Here is a 14,118-nt window from a genome sequence, read left to right as displayed (position 1 = left end):
TCTTTATATTATAAGATAGTATAATTTAATAGGCACTATCAGTGTATGTTGAGATCCACTATCGTGGACCCCCATTTTCATTTCATAGACCCCCAATTTTTTTTTGTGCTTACATAATCCTCTTGCAGGTTGTCATAGATCCCTGGGGGTCGATATAGACCACTTTGGGAATCACTGTTTTAGAGCATTAAATAGTGATGCTGGGGTATGTGATACTCCACAACACTAACGCTGGGTTAATATTATTAATATTCATAATACTCATCAATGCAATGCATCTTTTTTTAGTGGATATAATCATAAATTAAAAAACTTAAATAGCAATAAGAAAAAAATATCAAATTACATTATCATGATGCAATAAAAAAAAAATGTAAGAAACATAAAGAGGGGATTCCCCTAATTGTAACTGCTTCAACTACTTAAAATATACCTTTGCCCATGTTGTTGGATGTCTTGTCTTCTTTATAACTTCAAATTAGCACTTCACAAAATCTATATGAATATAAAAATTTTGTACAATCACTTATTTTTTTGCAAGTTAACTCGGTTCCTCTTCACTAGCATGCAATAGCTTCTGACGTTTGGGACCAGTTGAGAAGATTCCTTGCATCTATTGCACTTTGTTGAGGTTTCTGATGACATCTATGCATGATGTTGTGAAACATTGCGGGCCTTGCGCACGCGTATTTGTGATATAATTATGATAATATTGTATAATCCAGTGCTCCGCAACCTTTTCTCACCTACGACACACCAAATTCTTTCTTAACGAAAATCCAGAAGACATCCGCAAAGTAAAATTTTAACGTCCCGTCATTACTTAATTCTATAAATTCCTCTCGAATTGGACCGTTCAAAAATTATTTAGTTAGAATATTGTCTTATTTAATCGCGTCACACTTGTGTCGGCTCATGACACACCGGTTGCGGAGCACTGGTATAATCATTAAAATTTTATTATATTTCCAATATTAATTAAATAACAACAGGAGCTCAATTAGTTGTAACTTTATATAATAAAGATTATCATTAGCATAGTGCAACACACACTTCTTACATCACTTTGTTACCATGTTAATTTAGTTGCCTATACATTAAATGCATTTCAGTACAATTACTTACGTATGTGTTTATGAATACAATACACATTTCGAAATGTTTCTACGCCCCTAGCATTTACTACTAGACGTTTATCCAAGAAAAAAACAGTTTAGTTTTGTGCCTTCCTTGAACGTGAGTATTTCGTAACGATAAATTTTCATTTCAATCGAATTTCGTTTGTTGTTGATGCGAATTATTATCAGATTAGTCATGTAAATATTATTTTGCCAGCGTTATCGTCTTCCAACACGGGAAGTGCAAATTCTACGAAGATGCTCGCCCCGGACGTAGGTTCCACCAACAATGATTTAAATGATAAAAGTCCATTGGTCTCCCAGAGGAGCAAAATCATGGGACATCTGTCTGGGCTCTTCGGCAGAAATACCACCACCACCAACACCAATGATGGGGGATACATAGAATTCGGTTCAATGTCTGAACAAAGGACAGAAACAAGAACCTTGGGAACATTTGCTGGGGTATTCAGCCCAGTCTCACTTTCCATGTTCTCAGCCTTGATTTTTTTGCGAATGGGTAACATTAATGAATCCATGCACTGATGAAGTATACAAATATTGTTTTCTTTTAGGCTACATAGTTGGGAATGCAGGACTGTTGGTTACTTTGCTTCAGTTTGTGATAGCTTATGCCATTTTGGTGTTCACTGTGTCTTCAGTTTGTGCCATCTCAACCAATGGAGCTGTGGAGGGTGGAGGAGCTTATTGTATCCTTTTACTGTTTAGTAATATTATCATTTGTATCTAGTTATGAGCATTTTTTTTCCTATTCCGTTGCTTCAGTTATGATAAGTAGGACTTTGGGACCTGAGTTTGGTGGATCCATTGGCACATTGTTCTTTTTGGCAAATATTGCAAGCAGTGCTCTATGTATCTCAGGGTGCGTGGAAGGATTAGTTGAAAATATTGGACCATCAGGGTACTTGATCAAGGGAGTTATACCAGATGGCAGATGGTGGCAGTTCTTGTATTGCTCAGGCGTTAACACCTTGAACTTGGTGGTGTGTCTGATTGGAGCCAGTATGTTCGCTAAAACGAGCGTTTTTATCCTGACCATAGTTTGCGCGTGCCTGGGCATTACATTTTTCAGTTTCTTTTATCAAGGGCCTTTGGAAGTAAGAAATAATTAATAATTAGCTTTGAAATGATTTAAATTTTTGTATCGGTTTTACTAGGTGGCGATTCCCGATGCAAACGATTTGGTCGGAAATATAACTACGGCACAATACACAGGCTTGAGCGGCTTAACGATGAACGATAACTTGTATCCCAGTTACGGAAAAGACTACACCTCGCACGGAGAAATGGTGTCGTTCGCTTCGGTCTTCGGAGTATTATTCTCTGGCGTCACTGGAATCATGGCTGGTGCTAATATGAGCGGTAATTTAAATACTTCAGCTTAATTTATAAAATTAAACGAATTCTAAATATTTAGGCGAACTGAAGACTCCAGGGAAATCCATTTTGCATGGTACTTTGTCCGCGGTGGCTTACACTTTGGTGATTTACATAGCAATTTCGTTATTGACGGCGGCGACTTGCAGCCGTTTCCTCTTGCAAAACGATTACTTGTACTTGGCGGGAATCAACGTGCTCACCGGAAACGTGGCACTCGGTTTGATAACTGCCACATGGTCAGCGGCGTTAAGTAACGTGATTGGTGGATCTCGAGTTCTGGAAGCGTTAGCCAAAGACCGAGTTTTCGGTAATTTACAAATTCTTGGAAACAAGCATAGAAATCGTACTAAATTTGCGTATTTTAAGGATCGCTCTTGGACTTCGTAACCAAAGGTACGTGGAGGGGAAATCCCGTGGCCGCCGTGATTTGTTCCTGGCTTTTGGTGGAATTCGTACTTCTCATCGGATCGTTGAATTTGATAGCGCAATTGAATTCCGTGCTGTTCCTATTGAGTTACCTGGCGACTAACATGGCTTGTTTAGGTGAATACTTCGAATGTAAATGTCTTTTTCATGTACTAATTTCCTATATTTTCGATAATTAAGGATTGGAATTGGCCAGTGCACCTAACTTCCGGCCTTCGTTCAAATACTTCACCTGGCACACGGCTTTCATCGGCTTAATGGGAACGCTCATCATGATGTTCGTGATCAGTCCGATATACGCGTCCTGCAGCATCCTGCTGTGCCTGATCCTAATCATGTTCCTTCATTTATTCTCACCTTCCAAGGAAACTCATTGGGGAAGCATAAGTCAGGCATTGATCTTCCATCAAGTACGCTTCACACACATCTAATTGAATCAAATAATGAGCAACAATTGTAACATTGTTTAGGTGCGCAAATATCTGTTGCTTCTGGACTCCAGGAAGGATCACGTGAAGTTTTGGAGGCCGCAGATGCTGCTATTAGTGAACAGTCCGAGATCCGCGTGTCCTTTAATCGATTTCATAAACGATTTGAAGAAGAGCGGGCTTTACGTCCTGGGACACGTAATCACCGGAGACGCGAATAACGAAGTGGCGGATCCTAGTTTGGAATTATTGCCGCATTGGTTGAATTTAGTGGATCATTTGAAGGTCAAAGCTTTCGTCGAATTGACTGTCGCCAAGACCGTTCAGGATGGTTTGCAGCACCTCATGAGGCTTTCAGGCATGGGAGCCATGAAACCAAACACTGTCGTCCTTGGATTCCTGGATAAACAAGTACCACAAGACTTTTTATTAAGGTATTAACTTAATCTACTTATTTATATTTTTAAGTAGAAAATGTATTAATTATTGCTGTTTCAACTATTAGCGTCGAATCATCTTATCAGAGCAACAGTTTCACCGAAGACATATTCCCATTGAAGGATTTCAGTAATTTGGGCGCAGTGGAATATGTGCACATGATGAGCGACGTTCTGCGATTCAACAAAAATCTGTGCGTTTGTCGCAACTTTTATAAATTGAACAAAGATCACAACAAGTAAGTGTCAAATATTTAATGTCTAATAATACGCGTTTATAAATCATGTATTATGATGATGTTTCAGGAAGGAAAAAAAGTTTATTGACGTGTGGCCCATCAATTTCTTGCATCCAACTGAAGGAGACGCCTTCGATACAACATCCTTGTTCATGATGCAGCTGGCGTGCATCATAAACATGGTACAGCAGTGGCGCAAGTTTACGCTGAGGATCTGCGTTTGCGATGAGACCAAGCACTCTCCGCTTTTGGTCAACACACCTGCACAGCAGAACCACGTCGACAAGATCAAGGAACTTCTGAAAGAGTTGAGAATCAGCGCAGAGATATATCCGGTGATTGGTTGGAAGGATGTCTTCGAGTCACAAAACCAGGAGCCCGAGGAGTACTTGAGCAGATGCAACGAGCTGATCAGCGAGCAGTCGGCTTTCACCTCGCTCTCCTTCATCTATTTATCCAACCCGCCGTTGGAGGAGAGTGCTGCATCCGATTTTCTCGATGACCTTGGCACAATCACCAACGATCTTCCGCCCACGATCCTCGTCCACGGCGTCAGCACCGTCATATCCAATACTCTTTAATAATCAATTTTAAATCACTTTTAATCCATTAATTATATTTTTATTAGTATTATTTTATCTAAGCGTTAGTTTGCTATCAACAAATTGAGGAGAAAAGAAAACTGTGATTTACCAAAACCGAATTGAGATGTATACAAACAAATCAAATCATCTATTTTAAACTAAAACAATATAATATTTTTAAATTTAAGTTTTCAATATACACGTATATATTTTAAATCAATTATTTCATTAGAATATTTTAGAGATTGCTTTTCCAATATTTTGTATGGGAACAGAATTGGCAAGAGGAGTTTTGAAAGTAGTGTTATTTTTTGAATCATTTCTTGTTATTAGCTTTATTTTTATCAATTACAAACTGTTACTTTTATATGAACAAATTTGGGACAAATGAATACTGTGATGTACCAATCCGAATTGAGATATATATAAAAAATCATCTATTTTTAAACTAAAACAATACTGTTTCGTTGAATTCTCTATTAAGCACTTATATAAATATTAAAATATTTTTGTATCTACGTTTGACTTAAAATTATATGATATATGCAACCAAATTAACGAATATGCAAAGTTATTATATGAAAAGTCCGCGATTGGCGCTACCATCGATACAAATGCAGTCTTTTTCAAAAGTTTCAATTTGAAACTATGTGTGATCAATTTGGTGTTGTTTACAAGCTATGAAAACTTCAAAAATTAGTAAGTAATTTGATAATTAATACATATAAGTTAATACTAATACACATATTTACTTTCATTGCTGATTATTTTTTCAACAATTTTCGGTTTAAGTAATTAATTTTATTGAAAAAATGCACATATAGTTCTGAACACTTCCGTGACAAGTTATATTTTGTTTTTGTTTGTTACATATTTTTGTCTGGAAATGCAACGCTTTCTTTGTACAAAAAAAAGTAAGAATTGCTAGAAATATCCATTCATTCTTTGGACTTTGATCATAGTTATACGAAATTAGTTAACAGTTGCGCTTTACCATATAAGGTAAGTTTATACAAATGTAAGATGAAAATAAAATCAATTTCGATCATTTCAGGTTTAGTTGTAAAACATAAAGATACACTTTTAGTCATTGTATTCCATTACATATCTTCTTGATTTCTATTATTATTTACATCTGATTTATGTGTGGTTCATGTTCCATGTGGTTCATGTTCCTAATACCCAAAGATCATCTTATTGCATAATGTATCTTCAATATATTCATATATTACCATAAGCTTCTGGGTCGATGCATGAACGTTTACATTATTAAAACTGCACTTTAGAATTTTCAATATTTATTACTTGTGGTAACAAACTGCTTTAAAACTAACAGAATATGTAACTGATCTATTGAATTTAAATCCTTGACCTGATTAGGTAGCCAATCAATTTATTAGATACTTATTATTTACTACATGTAAAATTCTTTATAAGCATTTACAGTGTAAAACTTGTTTCAATATGTATTTTTTTTTCAAATTATAGTGTAATTGTGTGTATATAATACTAGATTTTAATACTTTACCTTGTTTGGAATAACAGTGTTAGATACGAATACATCGTCTTTAAAATCTGAAAATGATTGTAAATATGCATTTATTATAAATAACTTGGTTTAAATTATTGGAAATACCGCCATGTACGTAATATGCCTGCAAATACCGAAATCACCACCAGATAAATACATTGGATGCCTGCTTCTCATTATAATTAGTGACAAGTCTTTGGCTGTTTGATTATCTCCATCGAATGGAATGTTTTCGTACGCACTAAACGCAATGGATTCACTCTGAAATAATCTACTTGCTGTTGATGTATTCACTTGTAATGTGTACTTACTTCTGTTATAAGATTTTCCCCAAACACGCAATTTCCCAATGATGCAAGATTCCAAGCGAAAACGTGAGATAAACTCACATAATCGAATTTCTGAAGTAAAATTAAAGCGATGAAATAATTTGTGATTGAACTAATACTTTTTTTTTGTTACGCACGTTGAGAAATTGGTAAGCTATCATGCTCATGATTACAGGAGTCGCTGTAATGTGGCAGATCAAAATATTTTTTGAAGACTCGTTGAATTCTTCCCATATCCTAAAAACGTATTATTTTTAATATCAGTGATGAAAATTGATGTAACGTATTATACTCGATAATTTTGTGATGATAGATGACGCAGGTCCTTATATGTTTGCGGCGTTCTGCGCGAGTTTTCAGCACAGGAATCTCCGTCAACATTAGCTTTAAATGTCTGATCCTGTTGATCAGTAAATGAGAGATTGCCAGGATAATCAAGTTGACGAAAAATGTAGTACATCCGGAAGAAAACGCGGATGAGACTTGAAACGTCATGAATATCTGGCGAGCCGGGCTCTTATAAATGTTTATCCCAATGTAGGCGGACGTCGCCAGGCCGCAATCTGACATCTCTCCGGTTTCCGGGCAGCTCACAATCAATTCAATTAGCCATACCAGTATCATCGAACCTTGTATCCAGCTGAAGACGTAGATGCCCATCAGATTTATCTGCTTGTTTGCTTCAGCTATGTTTCTTGGCTTCTCGCACTCACTGAAATCTGATAATTTTTCTACAGCAAGTATAATGTTCTTGCGGTTCTTTAAGTACACGAATACCATGAACCAGGCGCAGATTGCGGATAAGATCCCTGCCAAATCATCGCCGATGTTTATGAACGTAAACTGTTCATTGTCTGAAACGCACAGTTATTATAGGTATGTGGAAGTATGCGATTTTTCATCAGTGATACTAACAGTAAAAATACAGCAAATGCCCGACCATCCCAACTGTCACCGAATTCGCGTAGATAAAGAATAGGACAAATTTTAATTTGTATAGAAAATTGTTTCTTTTCGGCATCAACATGTATAGATTTAGTATCTTCTTGATAAACAATACCAATTCTACATCTTCTTCCGCCATCGCGTCTCGGTTTTGTTAGGAAACTTCTGAATCGAGGTGGGTTTATATAAGAGCTCGTGGCTCTTTATTAATTACAAGGGGACGGTGAGCTGTTCTAGTGAATTCGTTTTTTTTTTCAGGGACTAATTACAAGTCGGATACAAAAAAATTGCATTAATTGCAGCTACAACAATTGGAATAAACGGAATAATGTAGCGGGGAACACGTGTTAGTGAATTGTTGCCTAGAAACAATGCATTTTGAATCATTCGCATATGGTACAGTTCTAAAACTTACAGTGAGTAACTTAGTAATATTTTATAATCTATGAGAGTTTTACTTTAAGTCAATTTGTATGGTAATAATTTGGAAATAATTTGTTTAGTTGCTATAATATTATATTATGAGTTTGAAATAATGATGCGAATGAATTTGGATCATATTTTAAATTAATGATTATTGTTAGACAAGACTCTGTTTTATATAAAGGACTTAAGTTCAGAGAAAACATCCATTGGAAATAAATATAAAATATTTCGGTTGCTTCAATAACTAAAATATTAAGTTTTTAAAAAATGTTGTCCATTTCAAAATTTTGAATAATGTATTTCTTTAATGTTTGTGTTTAAAATAGTTATGTATCACTAAGATCATCTCAATACGCTACTTATAATCTTAATTAACACCTTACTCAATAATTTCGTAGGATGACATGTAGATGGCGCTTCTATACATATGATTTTTAAGAAGTACCAACATTTTTATGGCAATCTGACATTTAGTTCACATTGGTTTAGTTTTAGTTTTGTAATTTTGAAAACAATGGAAAAATCTGAATTTCTTGTGTTGATAAAACATTGCATTTTGTTGGGAAAAAATAATGTTCAAGCAAAGCAATGGCAAAAATGCACGAATTGCTTTCCCATCCACCGTATTCTCCTGATCTGGCTCCCTGCGACTACTATCTGTTTGCAGACCTAAAAAAAAATGCTCATGGGAAAGAGATGATTGGCTCTAATGAAGAAATGATTGCAGAAACTGAAGCGTATTTTGAGGTCAAAGATAAATCTATCTACAAGAAAGGTATCAAAATGTTAGAGAAGCGTTGGAATAAATGTATCACTTTTGGAGACTATGTTCACTTTATTCGAATATTGCCCAAAAGTTGATGTTTTATTAGACATCCTACGAACTTATTGAGTGAGGTGTTATATATATAACTTCCGTAACAAGTTATATTTTGTTTTTGTTTGTTATATATTTTTGTCTGAAAATGCAACGCTTTCTTTGTACAAAAAAAGGTGAAAATTGCAAGAAATATGCATTCATTCGAGTGACGTTCTTAATTAAGTTTACAGAAAATACATTTTTTGTATGATTATTAGATGACATCTATTATATGCTTGACGACTTTGATCATAGTTATATGAAATCAGTTAACAGTTGCGCTCTACCATATAAGATGGAAATAAAATCAATAATGATCATTTTATTTATTGCTATATCTATAAAACATAAAGATACACTTTTGGACATTGTATTCTATTACATATCTTCTTGATTTCTATTATTATTTACATCTGATTTATGAGTGGTTCATGTTCTAATACCTGGAGATCATCTTATTTCTTAATGTTGAAGATAATCTCCACAAGCTTTTGGGTCGATGCAAGAGCGTTTACATTATTATTAAAAATGCACTTTAGAATTTTCAATATTATATTTATTACATGTGGTAACAAACTCCTTTGAAAATAACAGAATATGTAACTGATCTATCGAATTTAAATCCTTGACCTGATTAGGTAGCCAATCTATTTATTAGATACTTATTATTTACTACATGTAAATTTTTTTATAAGCATTTGCAGTGTAAAGTTGTTTCAATATGTCATATTTTTCCAACTTATAGTGTAATTGTGTGTATATAATACTAGATTTATACCTTTACCTTGTTTGGAATAACAATGTTAGATACGAATACATCGTCTTTAAAATCTGAAAATGATTGTAAATATGCATTTAATATAAATAACTCGGTTTAAATTATTGGAAATACCGCCATGTACGTAATATGCCTGCAAATACCGAAATCACCACCAGATAAATACATTGGATGCCTGCTTCTCATTATAATTAGTGCCAAGTCTTTGGCTGTTTGATTATCTCCATCGAATGGAATGTTTTCGTACGCACTAAACGCAATGGATTCACTCTGAAATAATCTACTTGCTGTTGATGTATTCACTTGTAATGTGTACTTACTTCTGTTATAAGATTTTCCCCAAACACGCAATTTCCCAATGATGCAAGATTCCAAGCGAAAACGTGAGATAAACTCACATATTCGAATTTCTGAAGTAAAATTAAAGCGATGAAATAATTGTGTATAAATTAATAGATTTTTTTTGTTACGCACGTTGAGAAATTGGTAAGCTATCATGCTCATGATTACAGGAGTCGCTGTAATGTGGCAGATCAAAATATTTTTTGAAGACTCGTTGAATTCTTCCCATATCCTAAAAACGTATTATTTATAATATCAGTGATGAAAATTGATGAAACATAATATACTCGATAATTTTGTGATGATAGATGACGCAGGTCCTTATATGTTTGCGGCGTTCTGCGCGAGTTTTCAGCACAGGAATCTCCGTCAACATTAGCTTTAAATGTCTGATCCTGTTGATCAGTAAATGAGAGATTGCCAGGATAATCAAGTTGACGAAAAATGTAGTACATCCGGAAGAAAACGAGGACGAGACTTGAAACGTCATGAAGATCTGGCGAGCCGGGCTTGAGTAAATGTTTATCCCAATGTAGGCAGATATCGTCAGGCCGCAATCTGACACCTCTCCGGTTTCCGGGCAGCTCACTATCAAGTTAATTAACCATACCAGTATCATCGAACCTTGTATCCAGCTGAAGACGTAGATGCCCATCAGATTCATCTGCTTGTTCGCTTCAGCTATGTTTTTTGGCTTCTCGCACTCACTGAAATCTGATAATTTTTCTACAACAAGTATAATTTTCTTGCGGTTCTTTAAGTATATGAATACCATGAACCAGGCGCAGATTACGGATAAGATCCCTGCCAAATCATCGCCGATGTTTATGTACGTAAACTGATCATTGTCTGAAACGCACAGTTATCATAGGTATGTGGAAGTATGCGATTTTTCATCAGTGATACTAACAGTAAAAATACAGCAAATGCCCGACCATCCCAACTGTCACGATATTCGCGTAGATAAAGAATAGGACGAACTTTACGTATAGAAAATTGTTTTTTTTCGGCATCAACATGTATAGATTTAGTATCTTCTTGATAAACAATAGCAATTCTACATCTTCTTCCGCCATCGCGTCTCGGTTTTGTTAGGAAACTTCTGAATCGAGGTGGGTTTATATAAGAGCTCGTGGCTCTTTATTAATTACAAGGGGACGGTGAGCTGTTCCATTAAATTCGTTTTTTTTTTCATGGACTAATTACAAGTCGGATAAAATAAAATTGCATTAATTGCAGCTGCAAAAATTATAATAAACGGAATAATGTAGCGGGAAACACGTGTTAGTGAATTGTTGCCTAGAAACAATGCATTTCGAATCATTCGCATATGGTACAGTTCTAAAACTTACAGTGAGTAATTTAGTAATATTTTATAATCTGTGAGAGTTTTACTTCAAGTTCTGTAAGTCAATTTGTATGGTAATCATTTGGAAATAATTTGTTTGTAGTTGAAGTATATGCTATAATTTTACATTATGAGTTTATAATAATGATGCGAATGAATTTGGGTCATTTTTAAAATTAATGATTATTGTCAGACAAGACTTTGTTTTATATAAAGGACTTAAGTACAGAGAAAACATCCATTGGAAGTAAATATAAAATATTTCGATTGCTTCAATTACTAAAATATTAAGTTTTTAAATAATGTTGTCCATTTCAAAATTTTGAAAACGCTACTTATAATTTTAATTATACCTCAACTTAATAAGGTCGTAGGATGACATGTAGATGGCGCCTCTATACATATGATTTTTAAGAAGTACCAAATTTCATGGCAATCTGACGTTCGCTGAAAATACTGCTGATGGAGGATAGAGAGTCAAAGAATATTACAACATTTCTTGCACCTTGTATGGCGTAGGCAATGTTTGCTGCAGATTGCGAATAATTCCACTGTGAAGATGGAGCAGGAAGATGGCAATGTTGGACACTGGAATGCCTATTCCGTATGTGACTGATTTCTGAGAGTTGAGAATTTACAAATTTAGTTTGTATATTTTGGTTAGTACAGTAAATCTTCATTCAAGTTAGAAATCATATATTTTAGTGTATAGTGTATATTTTAGTGTTTGTAAATATCAATAAGGAAATTTTAACAGGAAAGTATTTTATATTATATTTAAAATGTACAAGTCTGAACATGCAAAAGTACTTTATTTTCTATTCTATAATTCTTGAAACAATAGAAATTTAATGCTACCTTTAAAAGCATTTATTTAATGTGTGCTTGCGACGAATATTTCTTAAAGTTGCATTTCTCGTTTAAAATCCATAATTAATTTTAAGTTGTGTTTTTGTTGAATAGGGAACTTAGCAAGCGTAATTTATGAATCTAAGTTTTGGTCAATATAGTTAGATAAGAGTACATAGTTTTCATGATCTAAAAATAATTCAATTAAATTGTGTATAAAAATTTGACTGGTATTTGTACCGTCATATAAGTTACATGTCTGCAAATAGCGAAATCACCTGCAGAGATGTACATTGCATACTTCCCCCTCTTCATGATCAGAAGCATGTCCTTCGTGGTTTCATAATCTTCATCAAATGGTATACTATCATATGCAGTATCCATGAGGGTCTCACTCTGAAAACAGTATCTATTAGCAATTTTACCGAATAATTAGTATTATGATAAGTTATTGAAGTTTTAAAAAAGAAGTTATACTTCGTTAATGAGCTTCTCTCCGTAATAGCAACTTACAAGTACCGCCAAGTTCCAGACAACCAAGTGTACGAAATTCACAAACTTGAATTGCTTCAATAGTAATCAATCAATTAGTTATCTTGATGTATGTGCTTTCAGTACTTACGTAGAGCAATTGATAAGCAATCATGCTCATGACAACTGGCGATACTGTAATATGGATTAGGAAGATATTCTTCGAGCTATTGTTGAAGTCGAACCATATCCTTAAATGTAAATACATTAAAAAAAATTAAAATTGTTGATGCTGAACTATGTCTACTCGTTGATGTTGTATTGGTATAGAACGCAGGTCTTGATGTGCCTACGTCGCTTCTCGCGACTATTCATCACCAACATTTCCTTCAACATAAACTTGAGATGTTTCAGCCTGCTTACAATGAACTGGGAAATGCAGACTTGAATCCAGAGGCAGAAGAACGCGCAGATACCGCATATGAATGCTGAAGATATCTGCAACGTCATGAAAATCTGTCTATACGGACTTATGAAGATGTTGAACGGATCGGGTAGATATGCGGTGACTATGAAGCTGCAATCGGAAATCTCTCCAGTTTCTGGACAGTTGGACATTATGCCTACAACCCATTGAAGAAACATCGAAATGTAGAGAAGAACGCAGGCGATGACGCTAACAAAGTTCAGGTGCTTATCCAGAACATCGACGTCTTTGGGTTTCTCGTGCATCGTAAAATCGGATAATCTTTGCAACAGTTCCCTCGAAGATCCTACATTATTTATGTGGACCAACATCACGTAGATTGCTGAAAGAGTTGCCAAACAACCGGCCATATCGTCGGCGATGTTTAAATAGGTAAACTCATCGTTAACTGAAAGTTAAGAATCAAATAGCTCGAGCGATTTCGCTTTGAGAATAAAACTGACCGTAGGAGTATACAAAATGGCCAATCATCCCGATGGCGCAGATGGTCATATAGGAGATGAATACAGCAATTTTAAAAATGTAGCTGAAGTTAATCTTTTCCGGCCACAGCAGCTGAAATTCCAGTATTTTGATCGGTAATTTACCTAGCTGAACCATTGTTCAAACTTGTTTAACGAAGTTTTCGATGGAATTGAGTTTTTGTTGGAAATGTTTCGCGAATCGCTAATTACAAGCGAAAGAAGTTTGCATTAAACGGAATAATCGAATGAGTTGGTATCTATTATTTGTGCTCGCTTCTCGATTGAAAAAACGTCTCATTAAATTTGGATGATGTGAGCAGGAATATCGAACTCTGCATTATTAATTATATTTTGCAAATAATTTAGCTCGATTGAAATAACAGTTAGTTGACTTAATGAAGCAGTTTTCGGGGAGGGACTTTAATTAGCGTTAAACAAGTTTCGGCTTCGTGGAATAAAAGGAAACAAAAGCGAATGGAAATGTTAAGAATAAAGAAAGATAGAGAGAGAGAAGTGCGGTGATATTGGTGAGGAGAAGCAGGAGGAAGGCAATAAATAACGTGTACTCTGTACAGGAATACGAGCACGTGAATATATGAATATGAAATGGATGCTGTCTGGAAGCGAAGCGAGTGCGGAATGTGCAAATCAATCAA

The 14,118-nt window shown here is 34.9% G+C and overlaps 2 protein-coding genes across 2 annotated transcripts; one reads left to right on the top strand and one right to left on the bottom strand.

Moving 5' to 3' along the window:
• The first annotated feature begins 1,091 nt into the window (after positions 1-1,091).
• Positions 1,092-4,829, top strand: LOC108563085 (solute carrier family 12 member 9). Its single transcript, XM_017921665.1, has 11 exons — positions 1,092-1,236; positions 1,336-1,638; positions 1,694-1,828; positions 1,905-2,236; positions 2,297-2,501; positions 2,557-2,826; positions 2,886-3,062; positions 3,126-3,355; positions 3,416-3,807; positions 3,879-4,049; positions 4,117-4,829. The coding sequence occupies exons 2-11, from the start codon at positions 1,377-1,379 to the stop codon at positions 4,628-4,630; spliced, it is 2,688 nt and encodes an 895-aa protein (XP_017777154.1). The 5' UTR covers positions 1,092-1,236; positions 1,336-1,376; the 3' UTR covers positions 4,631-4,829.
• A 7,281-nt stretch (positions 4,830-12,110) lies between these two features.
• Positions 12,111-14,070, bottom strand: LOC108563077. The gene is made up of 6 exons (XM_017921651.1): positions 13,442-14,070; positions 12,819-13,386; positions 12,663-12,762; positions 12,554-12,607; positions 12,281-12,436; positions 12,111-12,229 (listed from the first exon to the last, which is right to left on the bottom strand). The coding sequence occupies exons 1-6, from the start codon at positions 13,596-13,598 to the stop codon at positions 12,182-12,184; spliced, it is 1,083 nt and encodes a 360-aa protein (XP_017777140.1). The 5' UTR covers positions 13,599-14,070; the 3' UTR covers positions 12,111-12,181.
• Between the last annotated feature and the right edge of the window lie 48 nt (positions 14,071-14,118).

The sequence above is a fragment of the Nicrophorus vespilloides genome, unplaced genomic scaffold, assembly GCF_001412225.1.
Source record: "Nicrophorus vespilloides isolate i.1.1-1 unplaced genomic scaffold, Nicve_v1.0, whole genome shotgun sequence".
NCBI classification, from domain to species: domain Eukaryota; kingdom Metazoa; phylum Arthropoda; class Insecta; order Coleoptera; family Silphidae; genus Nicrophorus; species Nicrophorus vespilloides.
The sequence above is the reverse complement of the archived record's forward strand: the minus strand, read 5'-3'. Positions and strand labels throughout refer to the sequence as shown.

Coding starts and splice junctions, on each gene's coding strand:
- LOC108563085 (XM_017921665.1), top strand. CDS start 1,377: ATGCTCGCCCCGGACGTAGGTTCCACCAACAATGATTTAAATGATAAA. Junction 3,808..3,878: donor CCACAAGACTTTTTATTAAG/GTATTAACTTAA, acceptor TTCAACTATTAG/CGTCGAATCATCTTATCAGA. Junction 4,050..4,116: donor TTGAACAAAGATCACAACAA/GTAAGTGTCAAA, acceptor ATGATGTTTCAG/GAAGGAAAAAAAGTTTATTG.
- LOC108563077 (XM_017921651.1), bottom strand. CDS start 13,598: ATGGTTCAGCTAGGTAAATTACCGATCAAAATACTGGAATTTCAGCTG. Junction 12,763..12,818: donor TACCAATACAACATCAACGA/GTAGACATAGTT, acceptor TTTACATTTAAG/GATATGGTTCGACTTCAACA. Junction 12,437..12,553: donor TCTGGAACTTGGCGGTACTT/GTAAGTTGCTAT, acceptor TACTGTTTTCAG/AGTGAGACCCTCATGGATAC.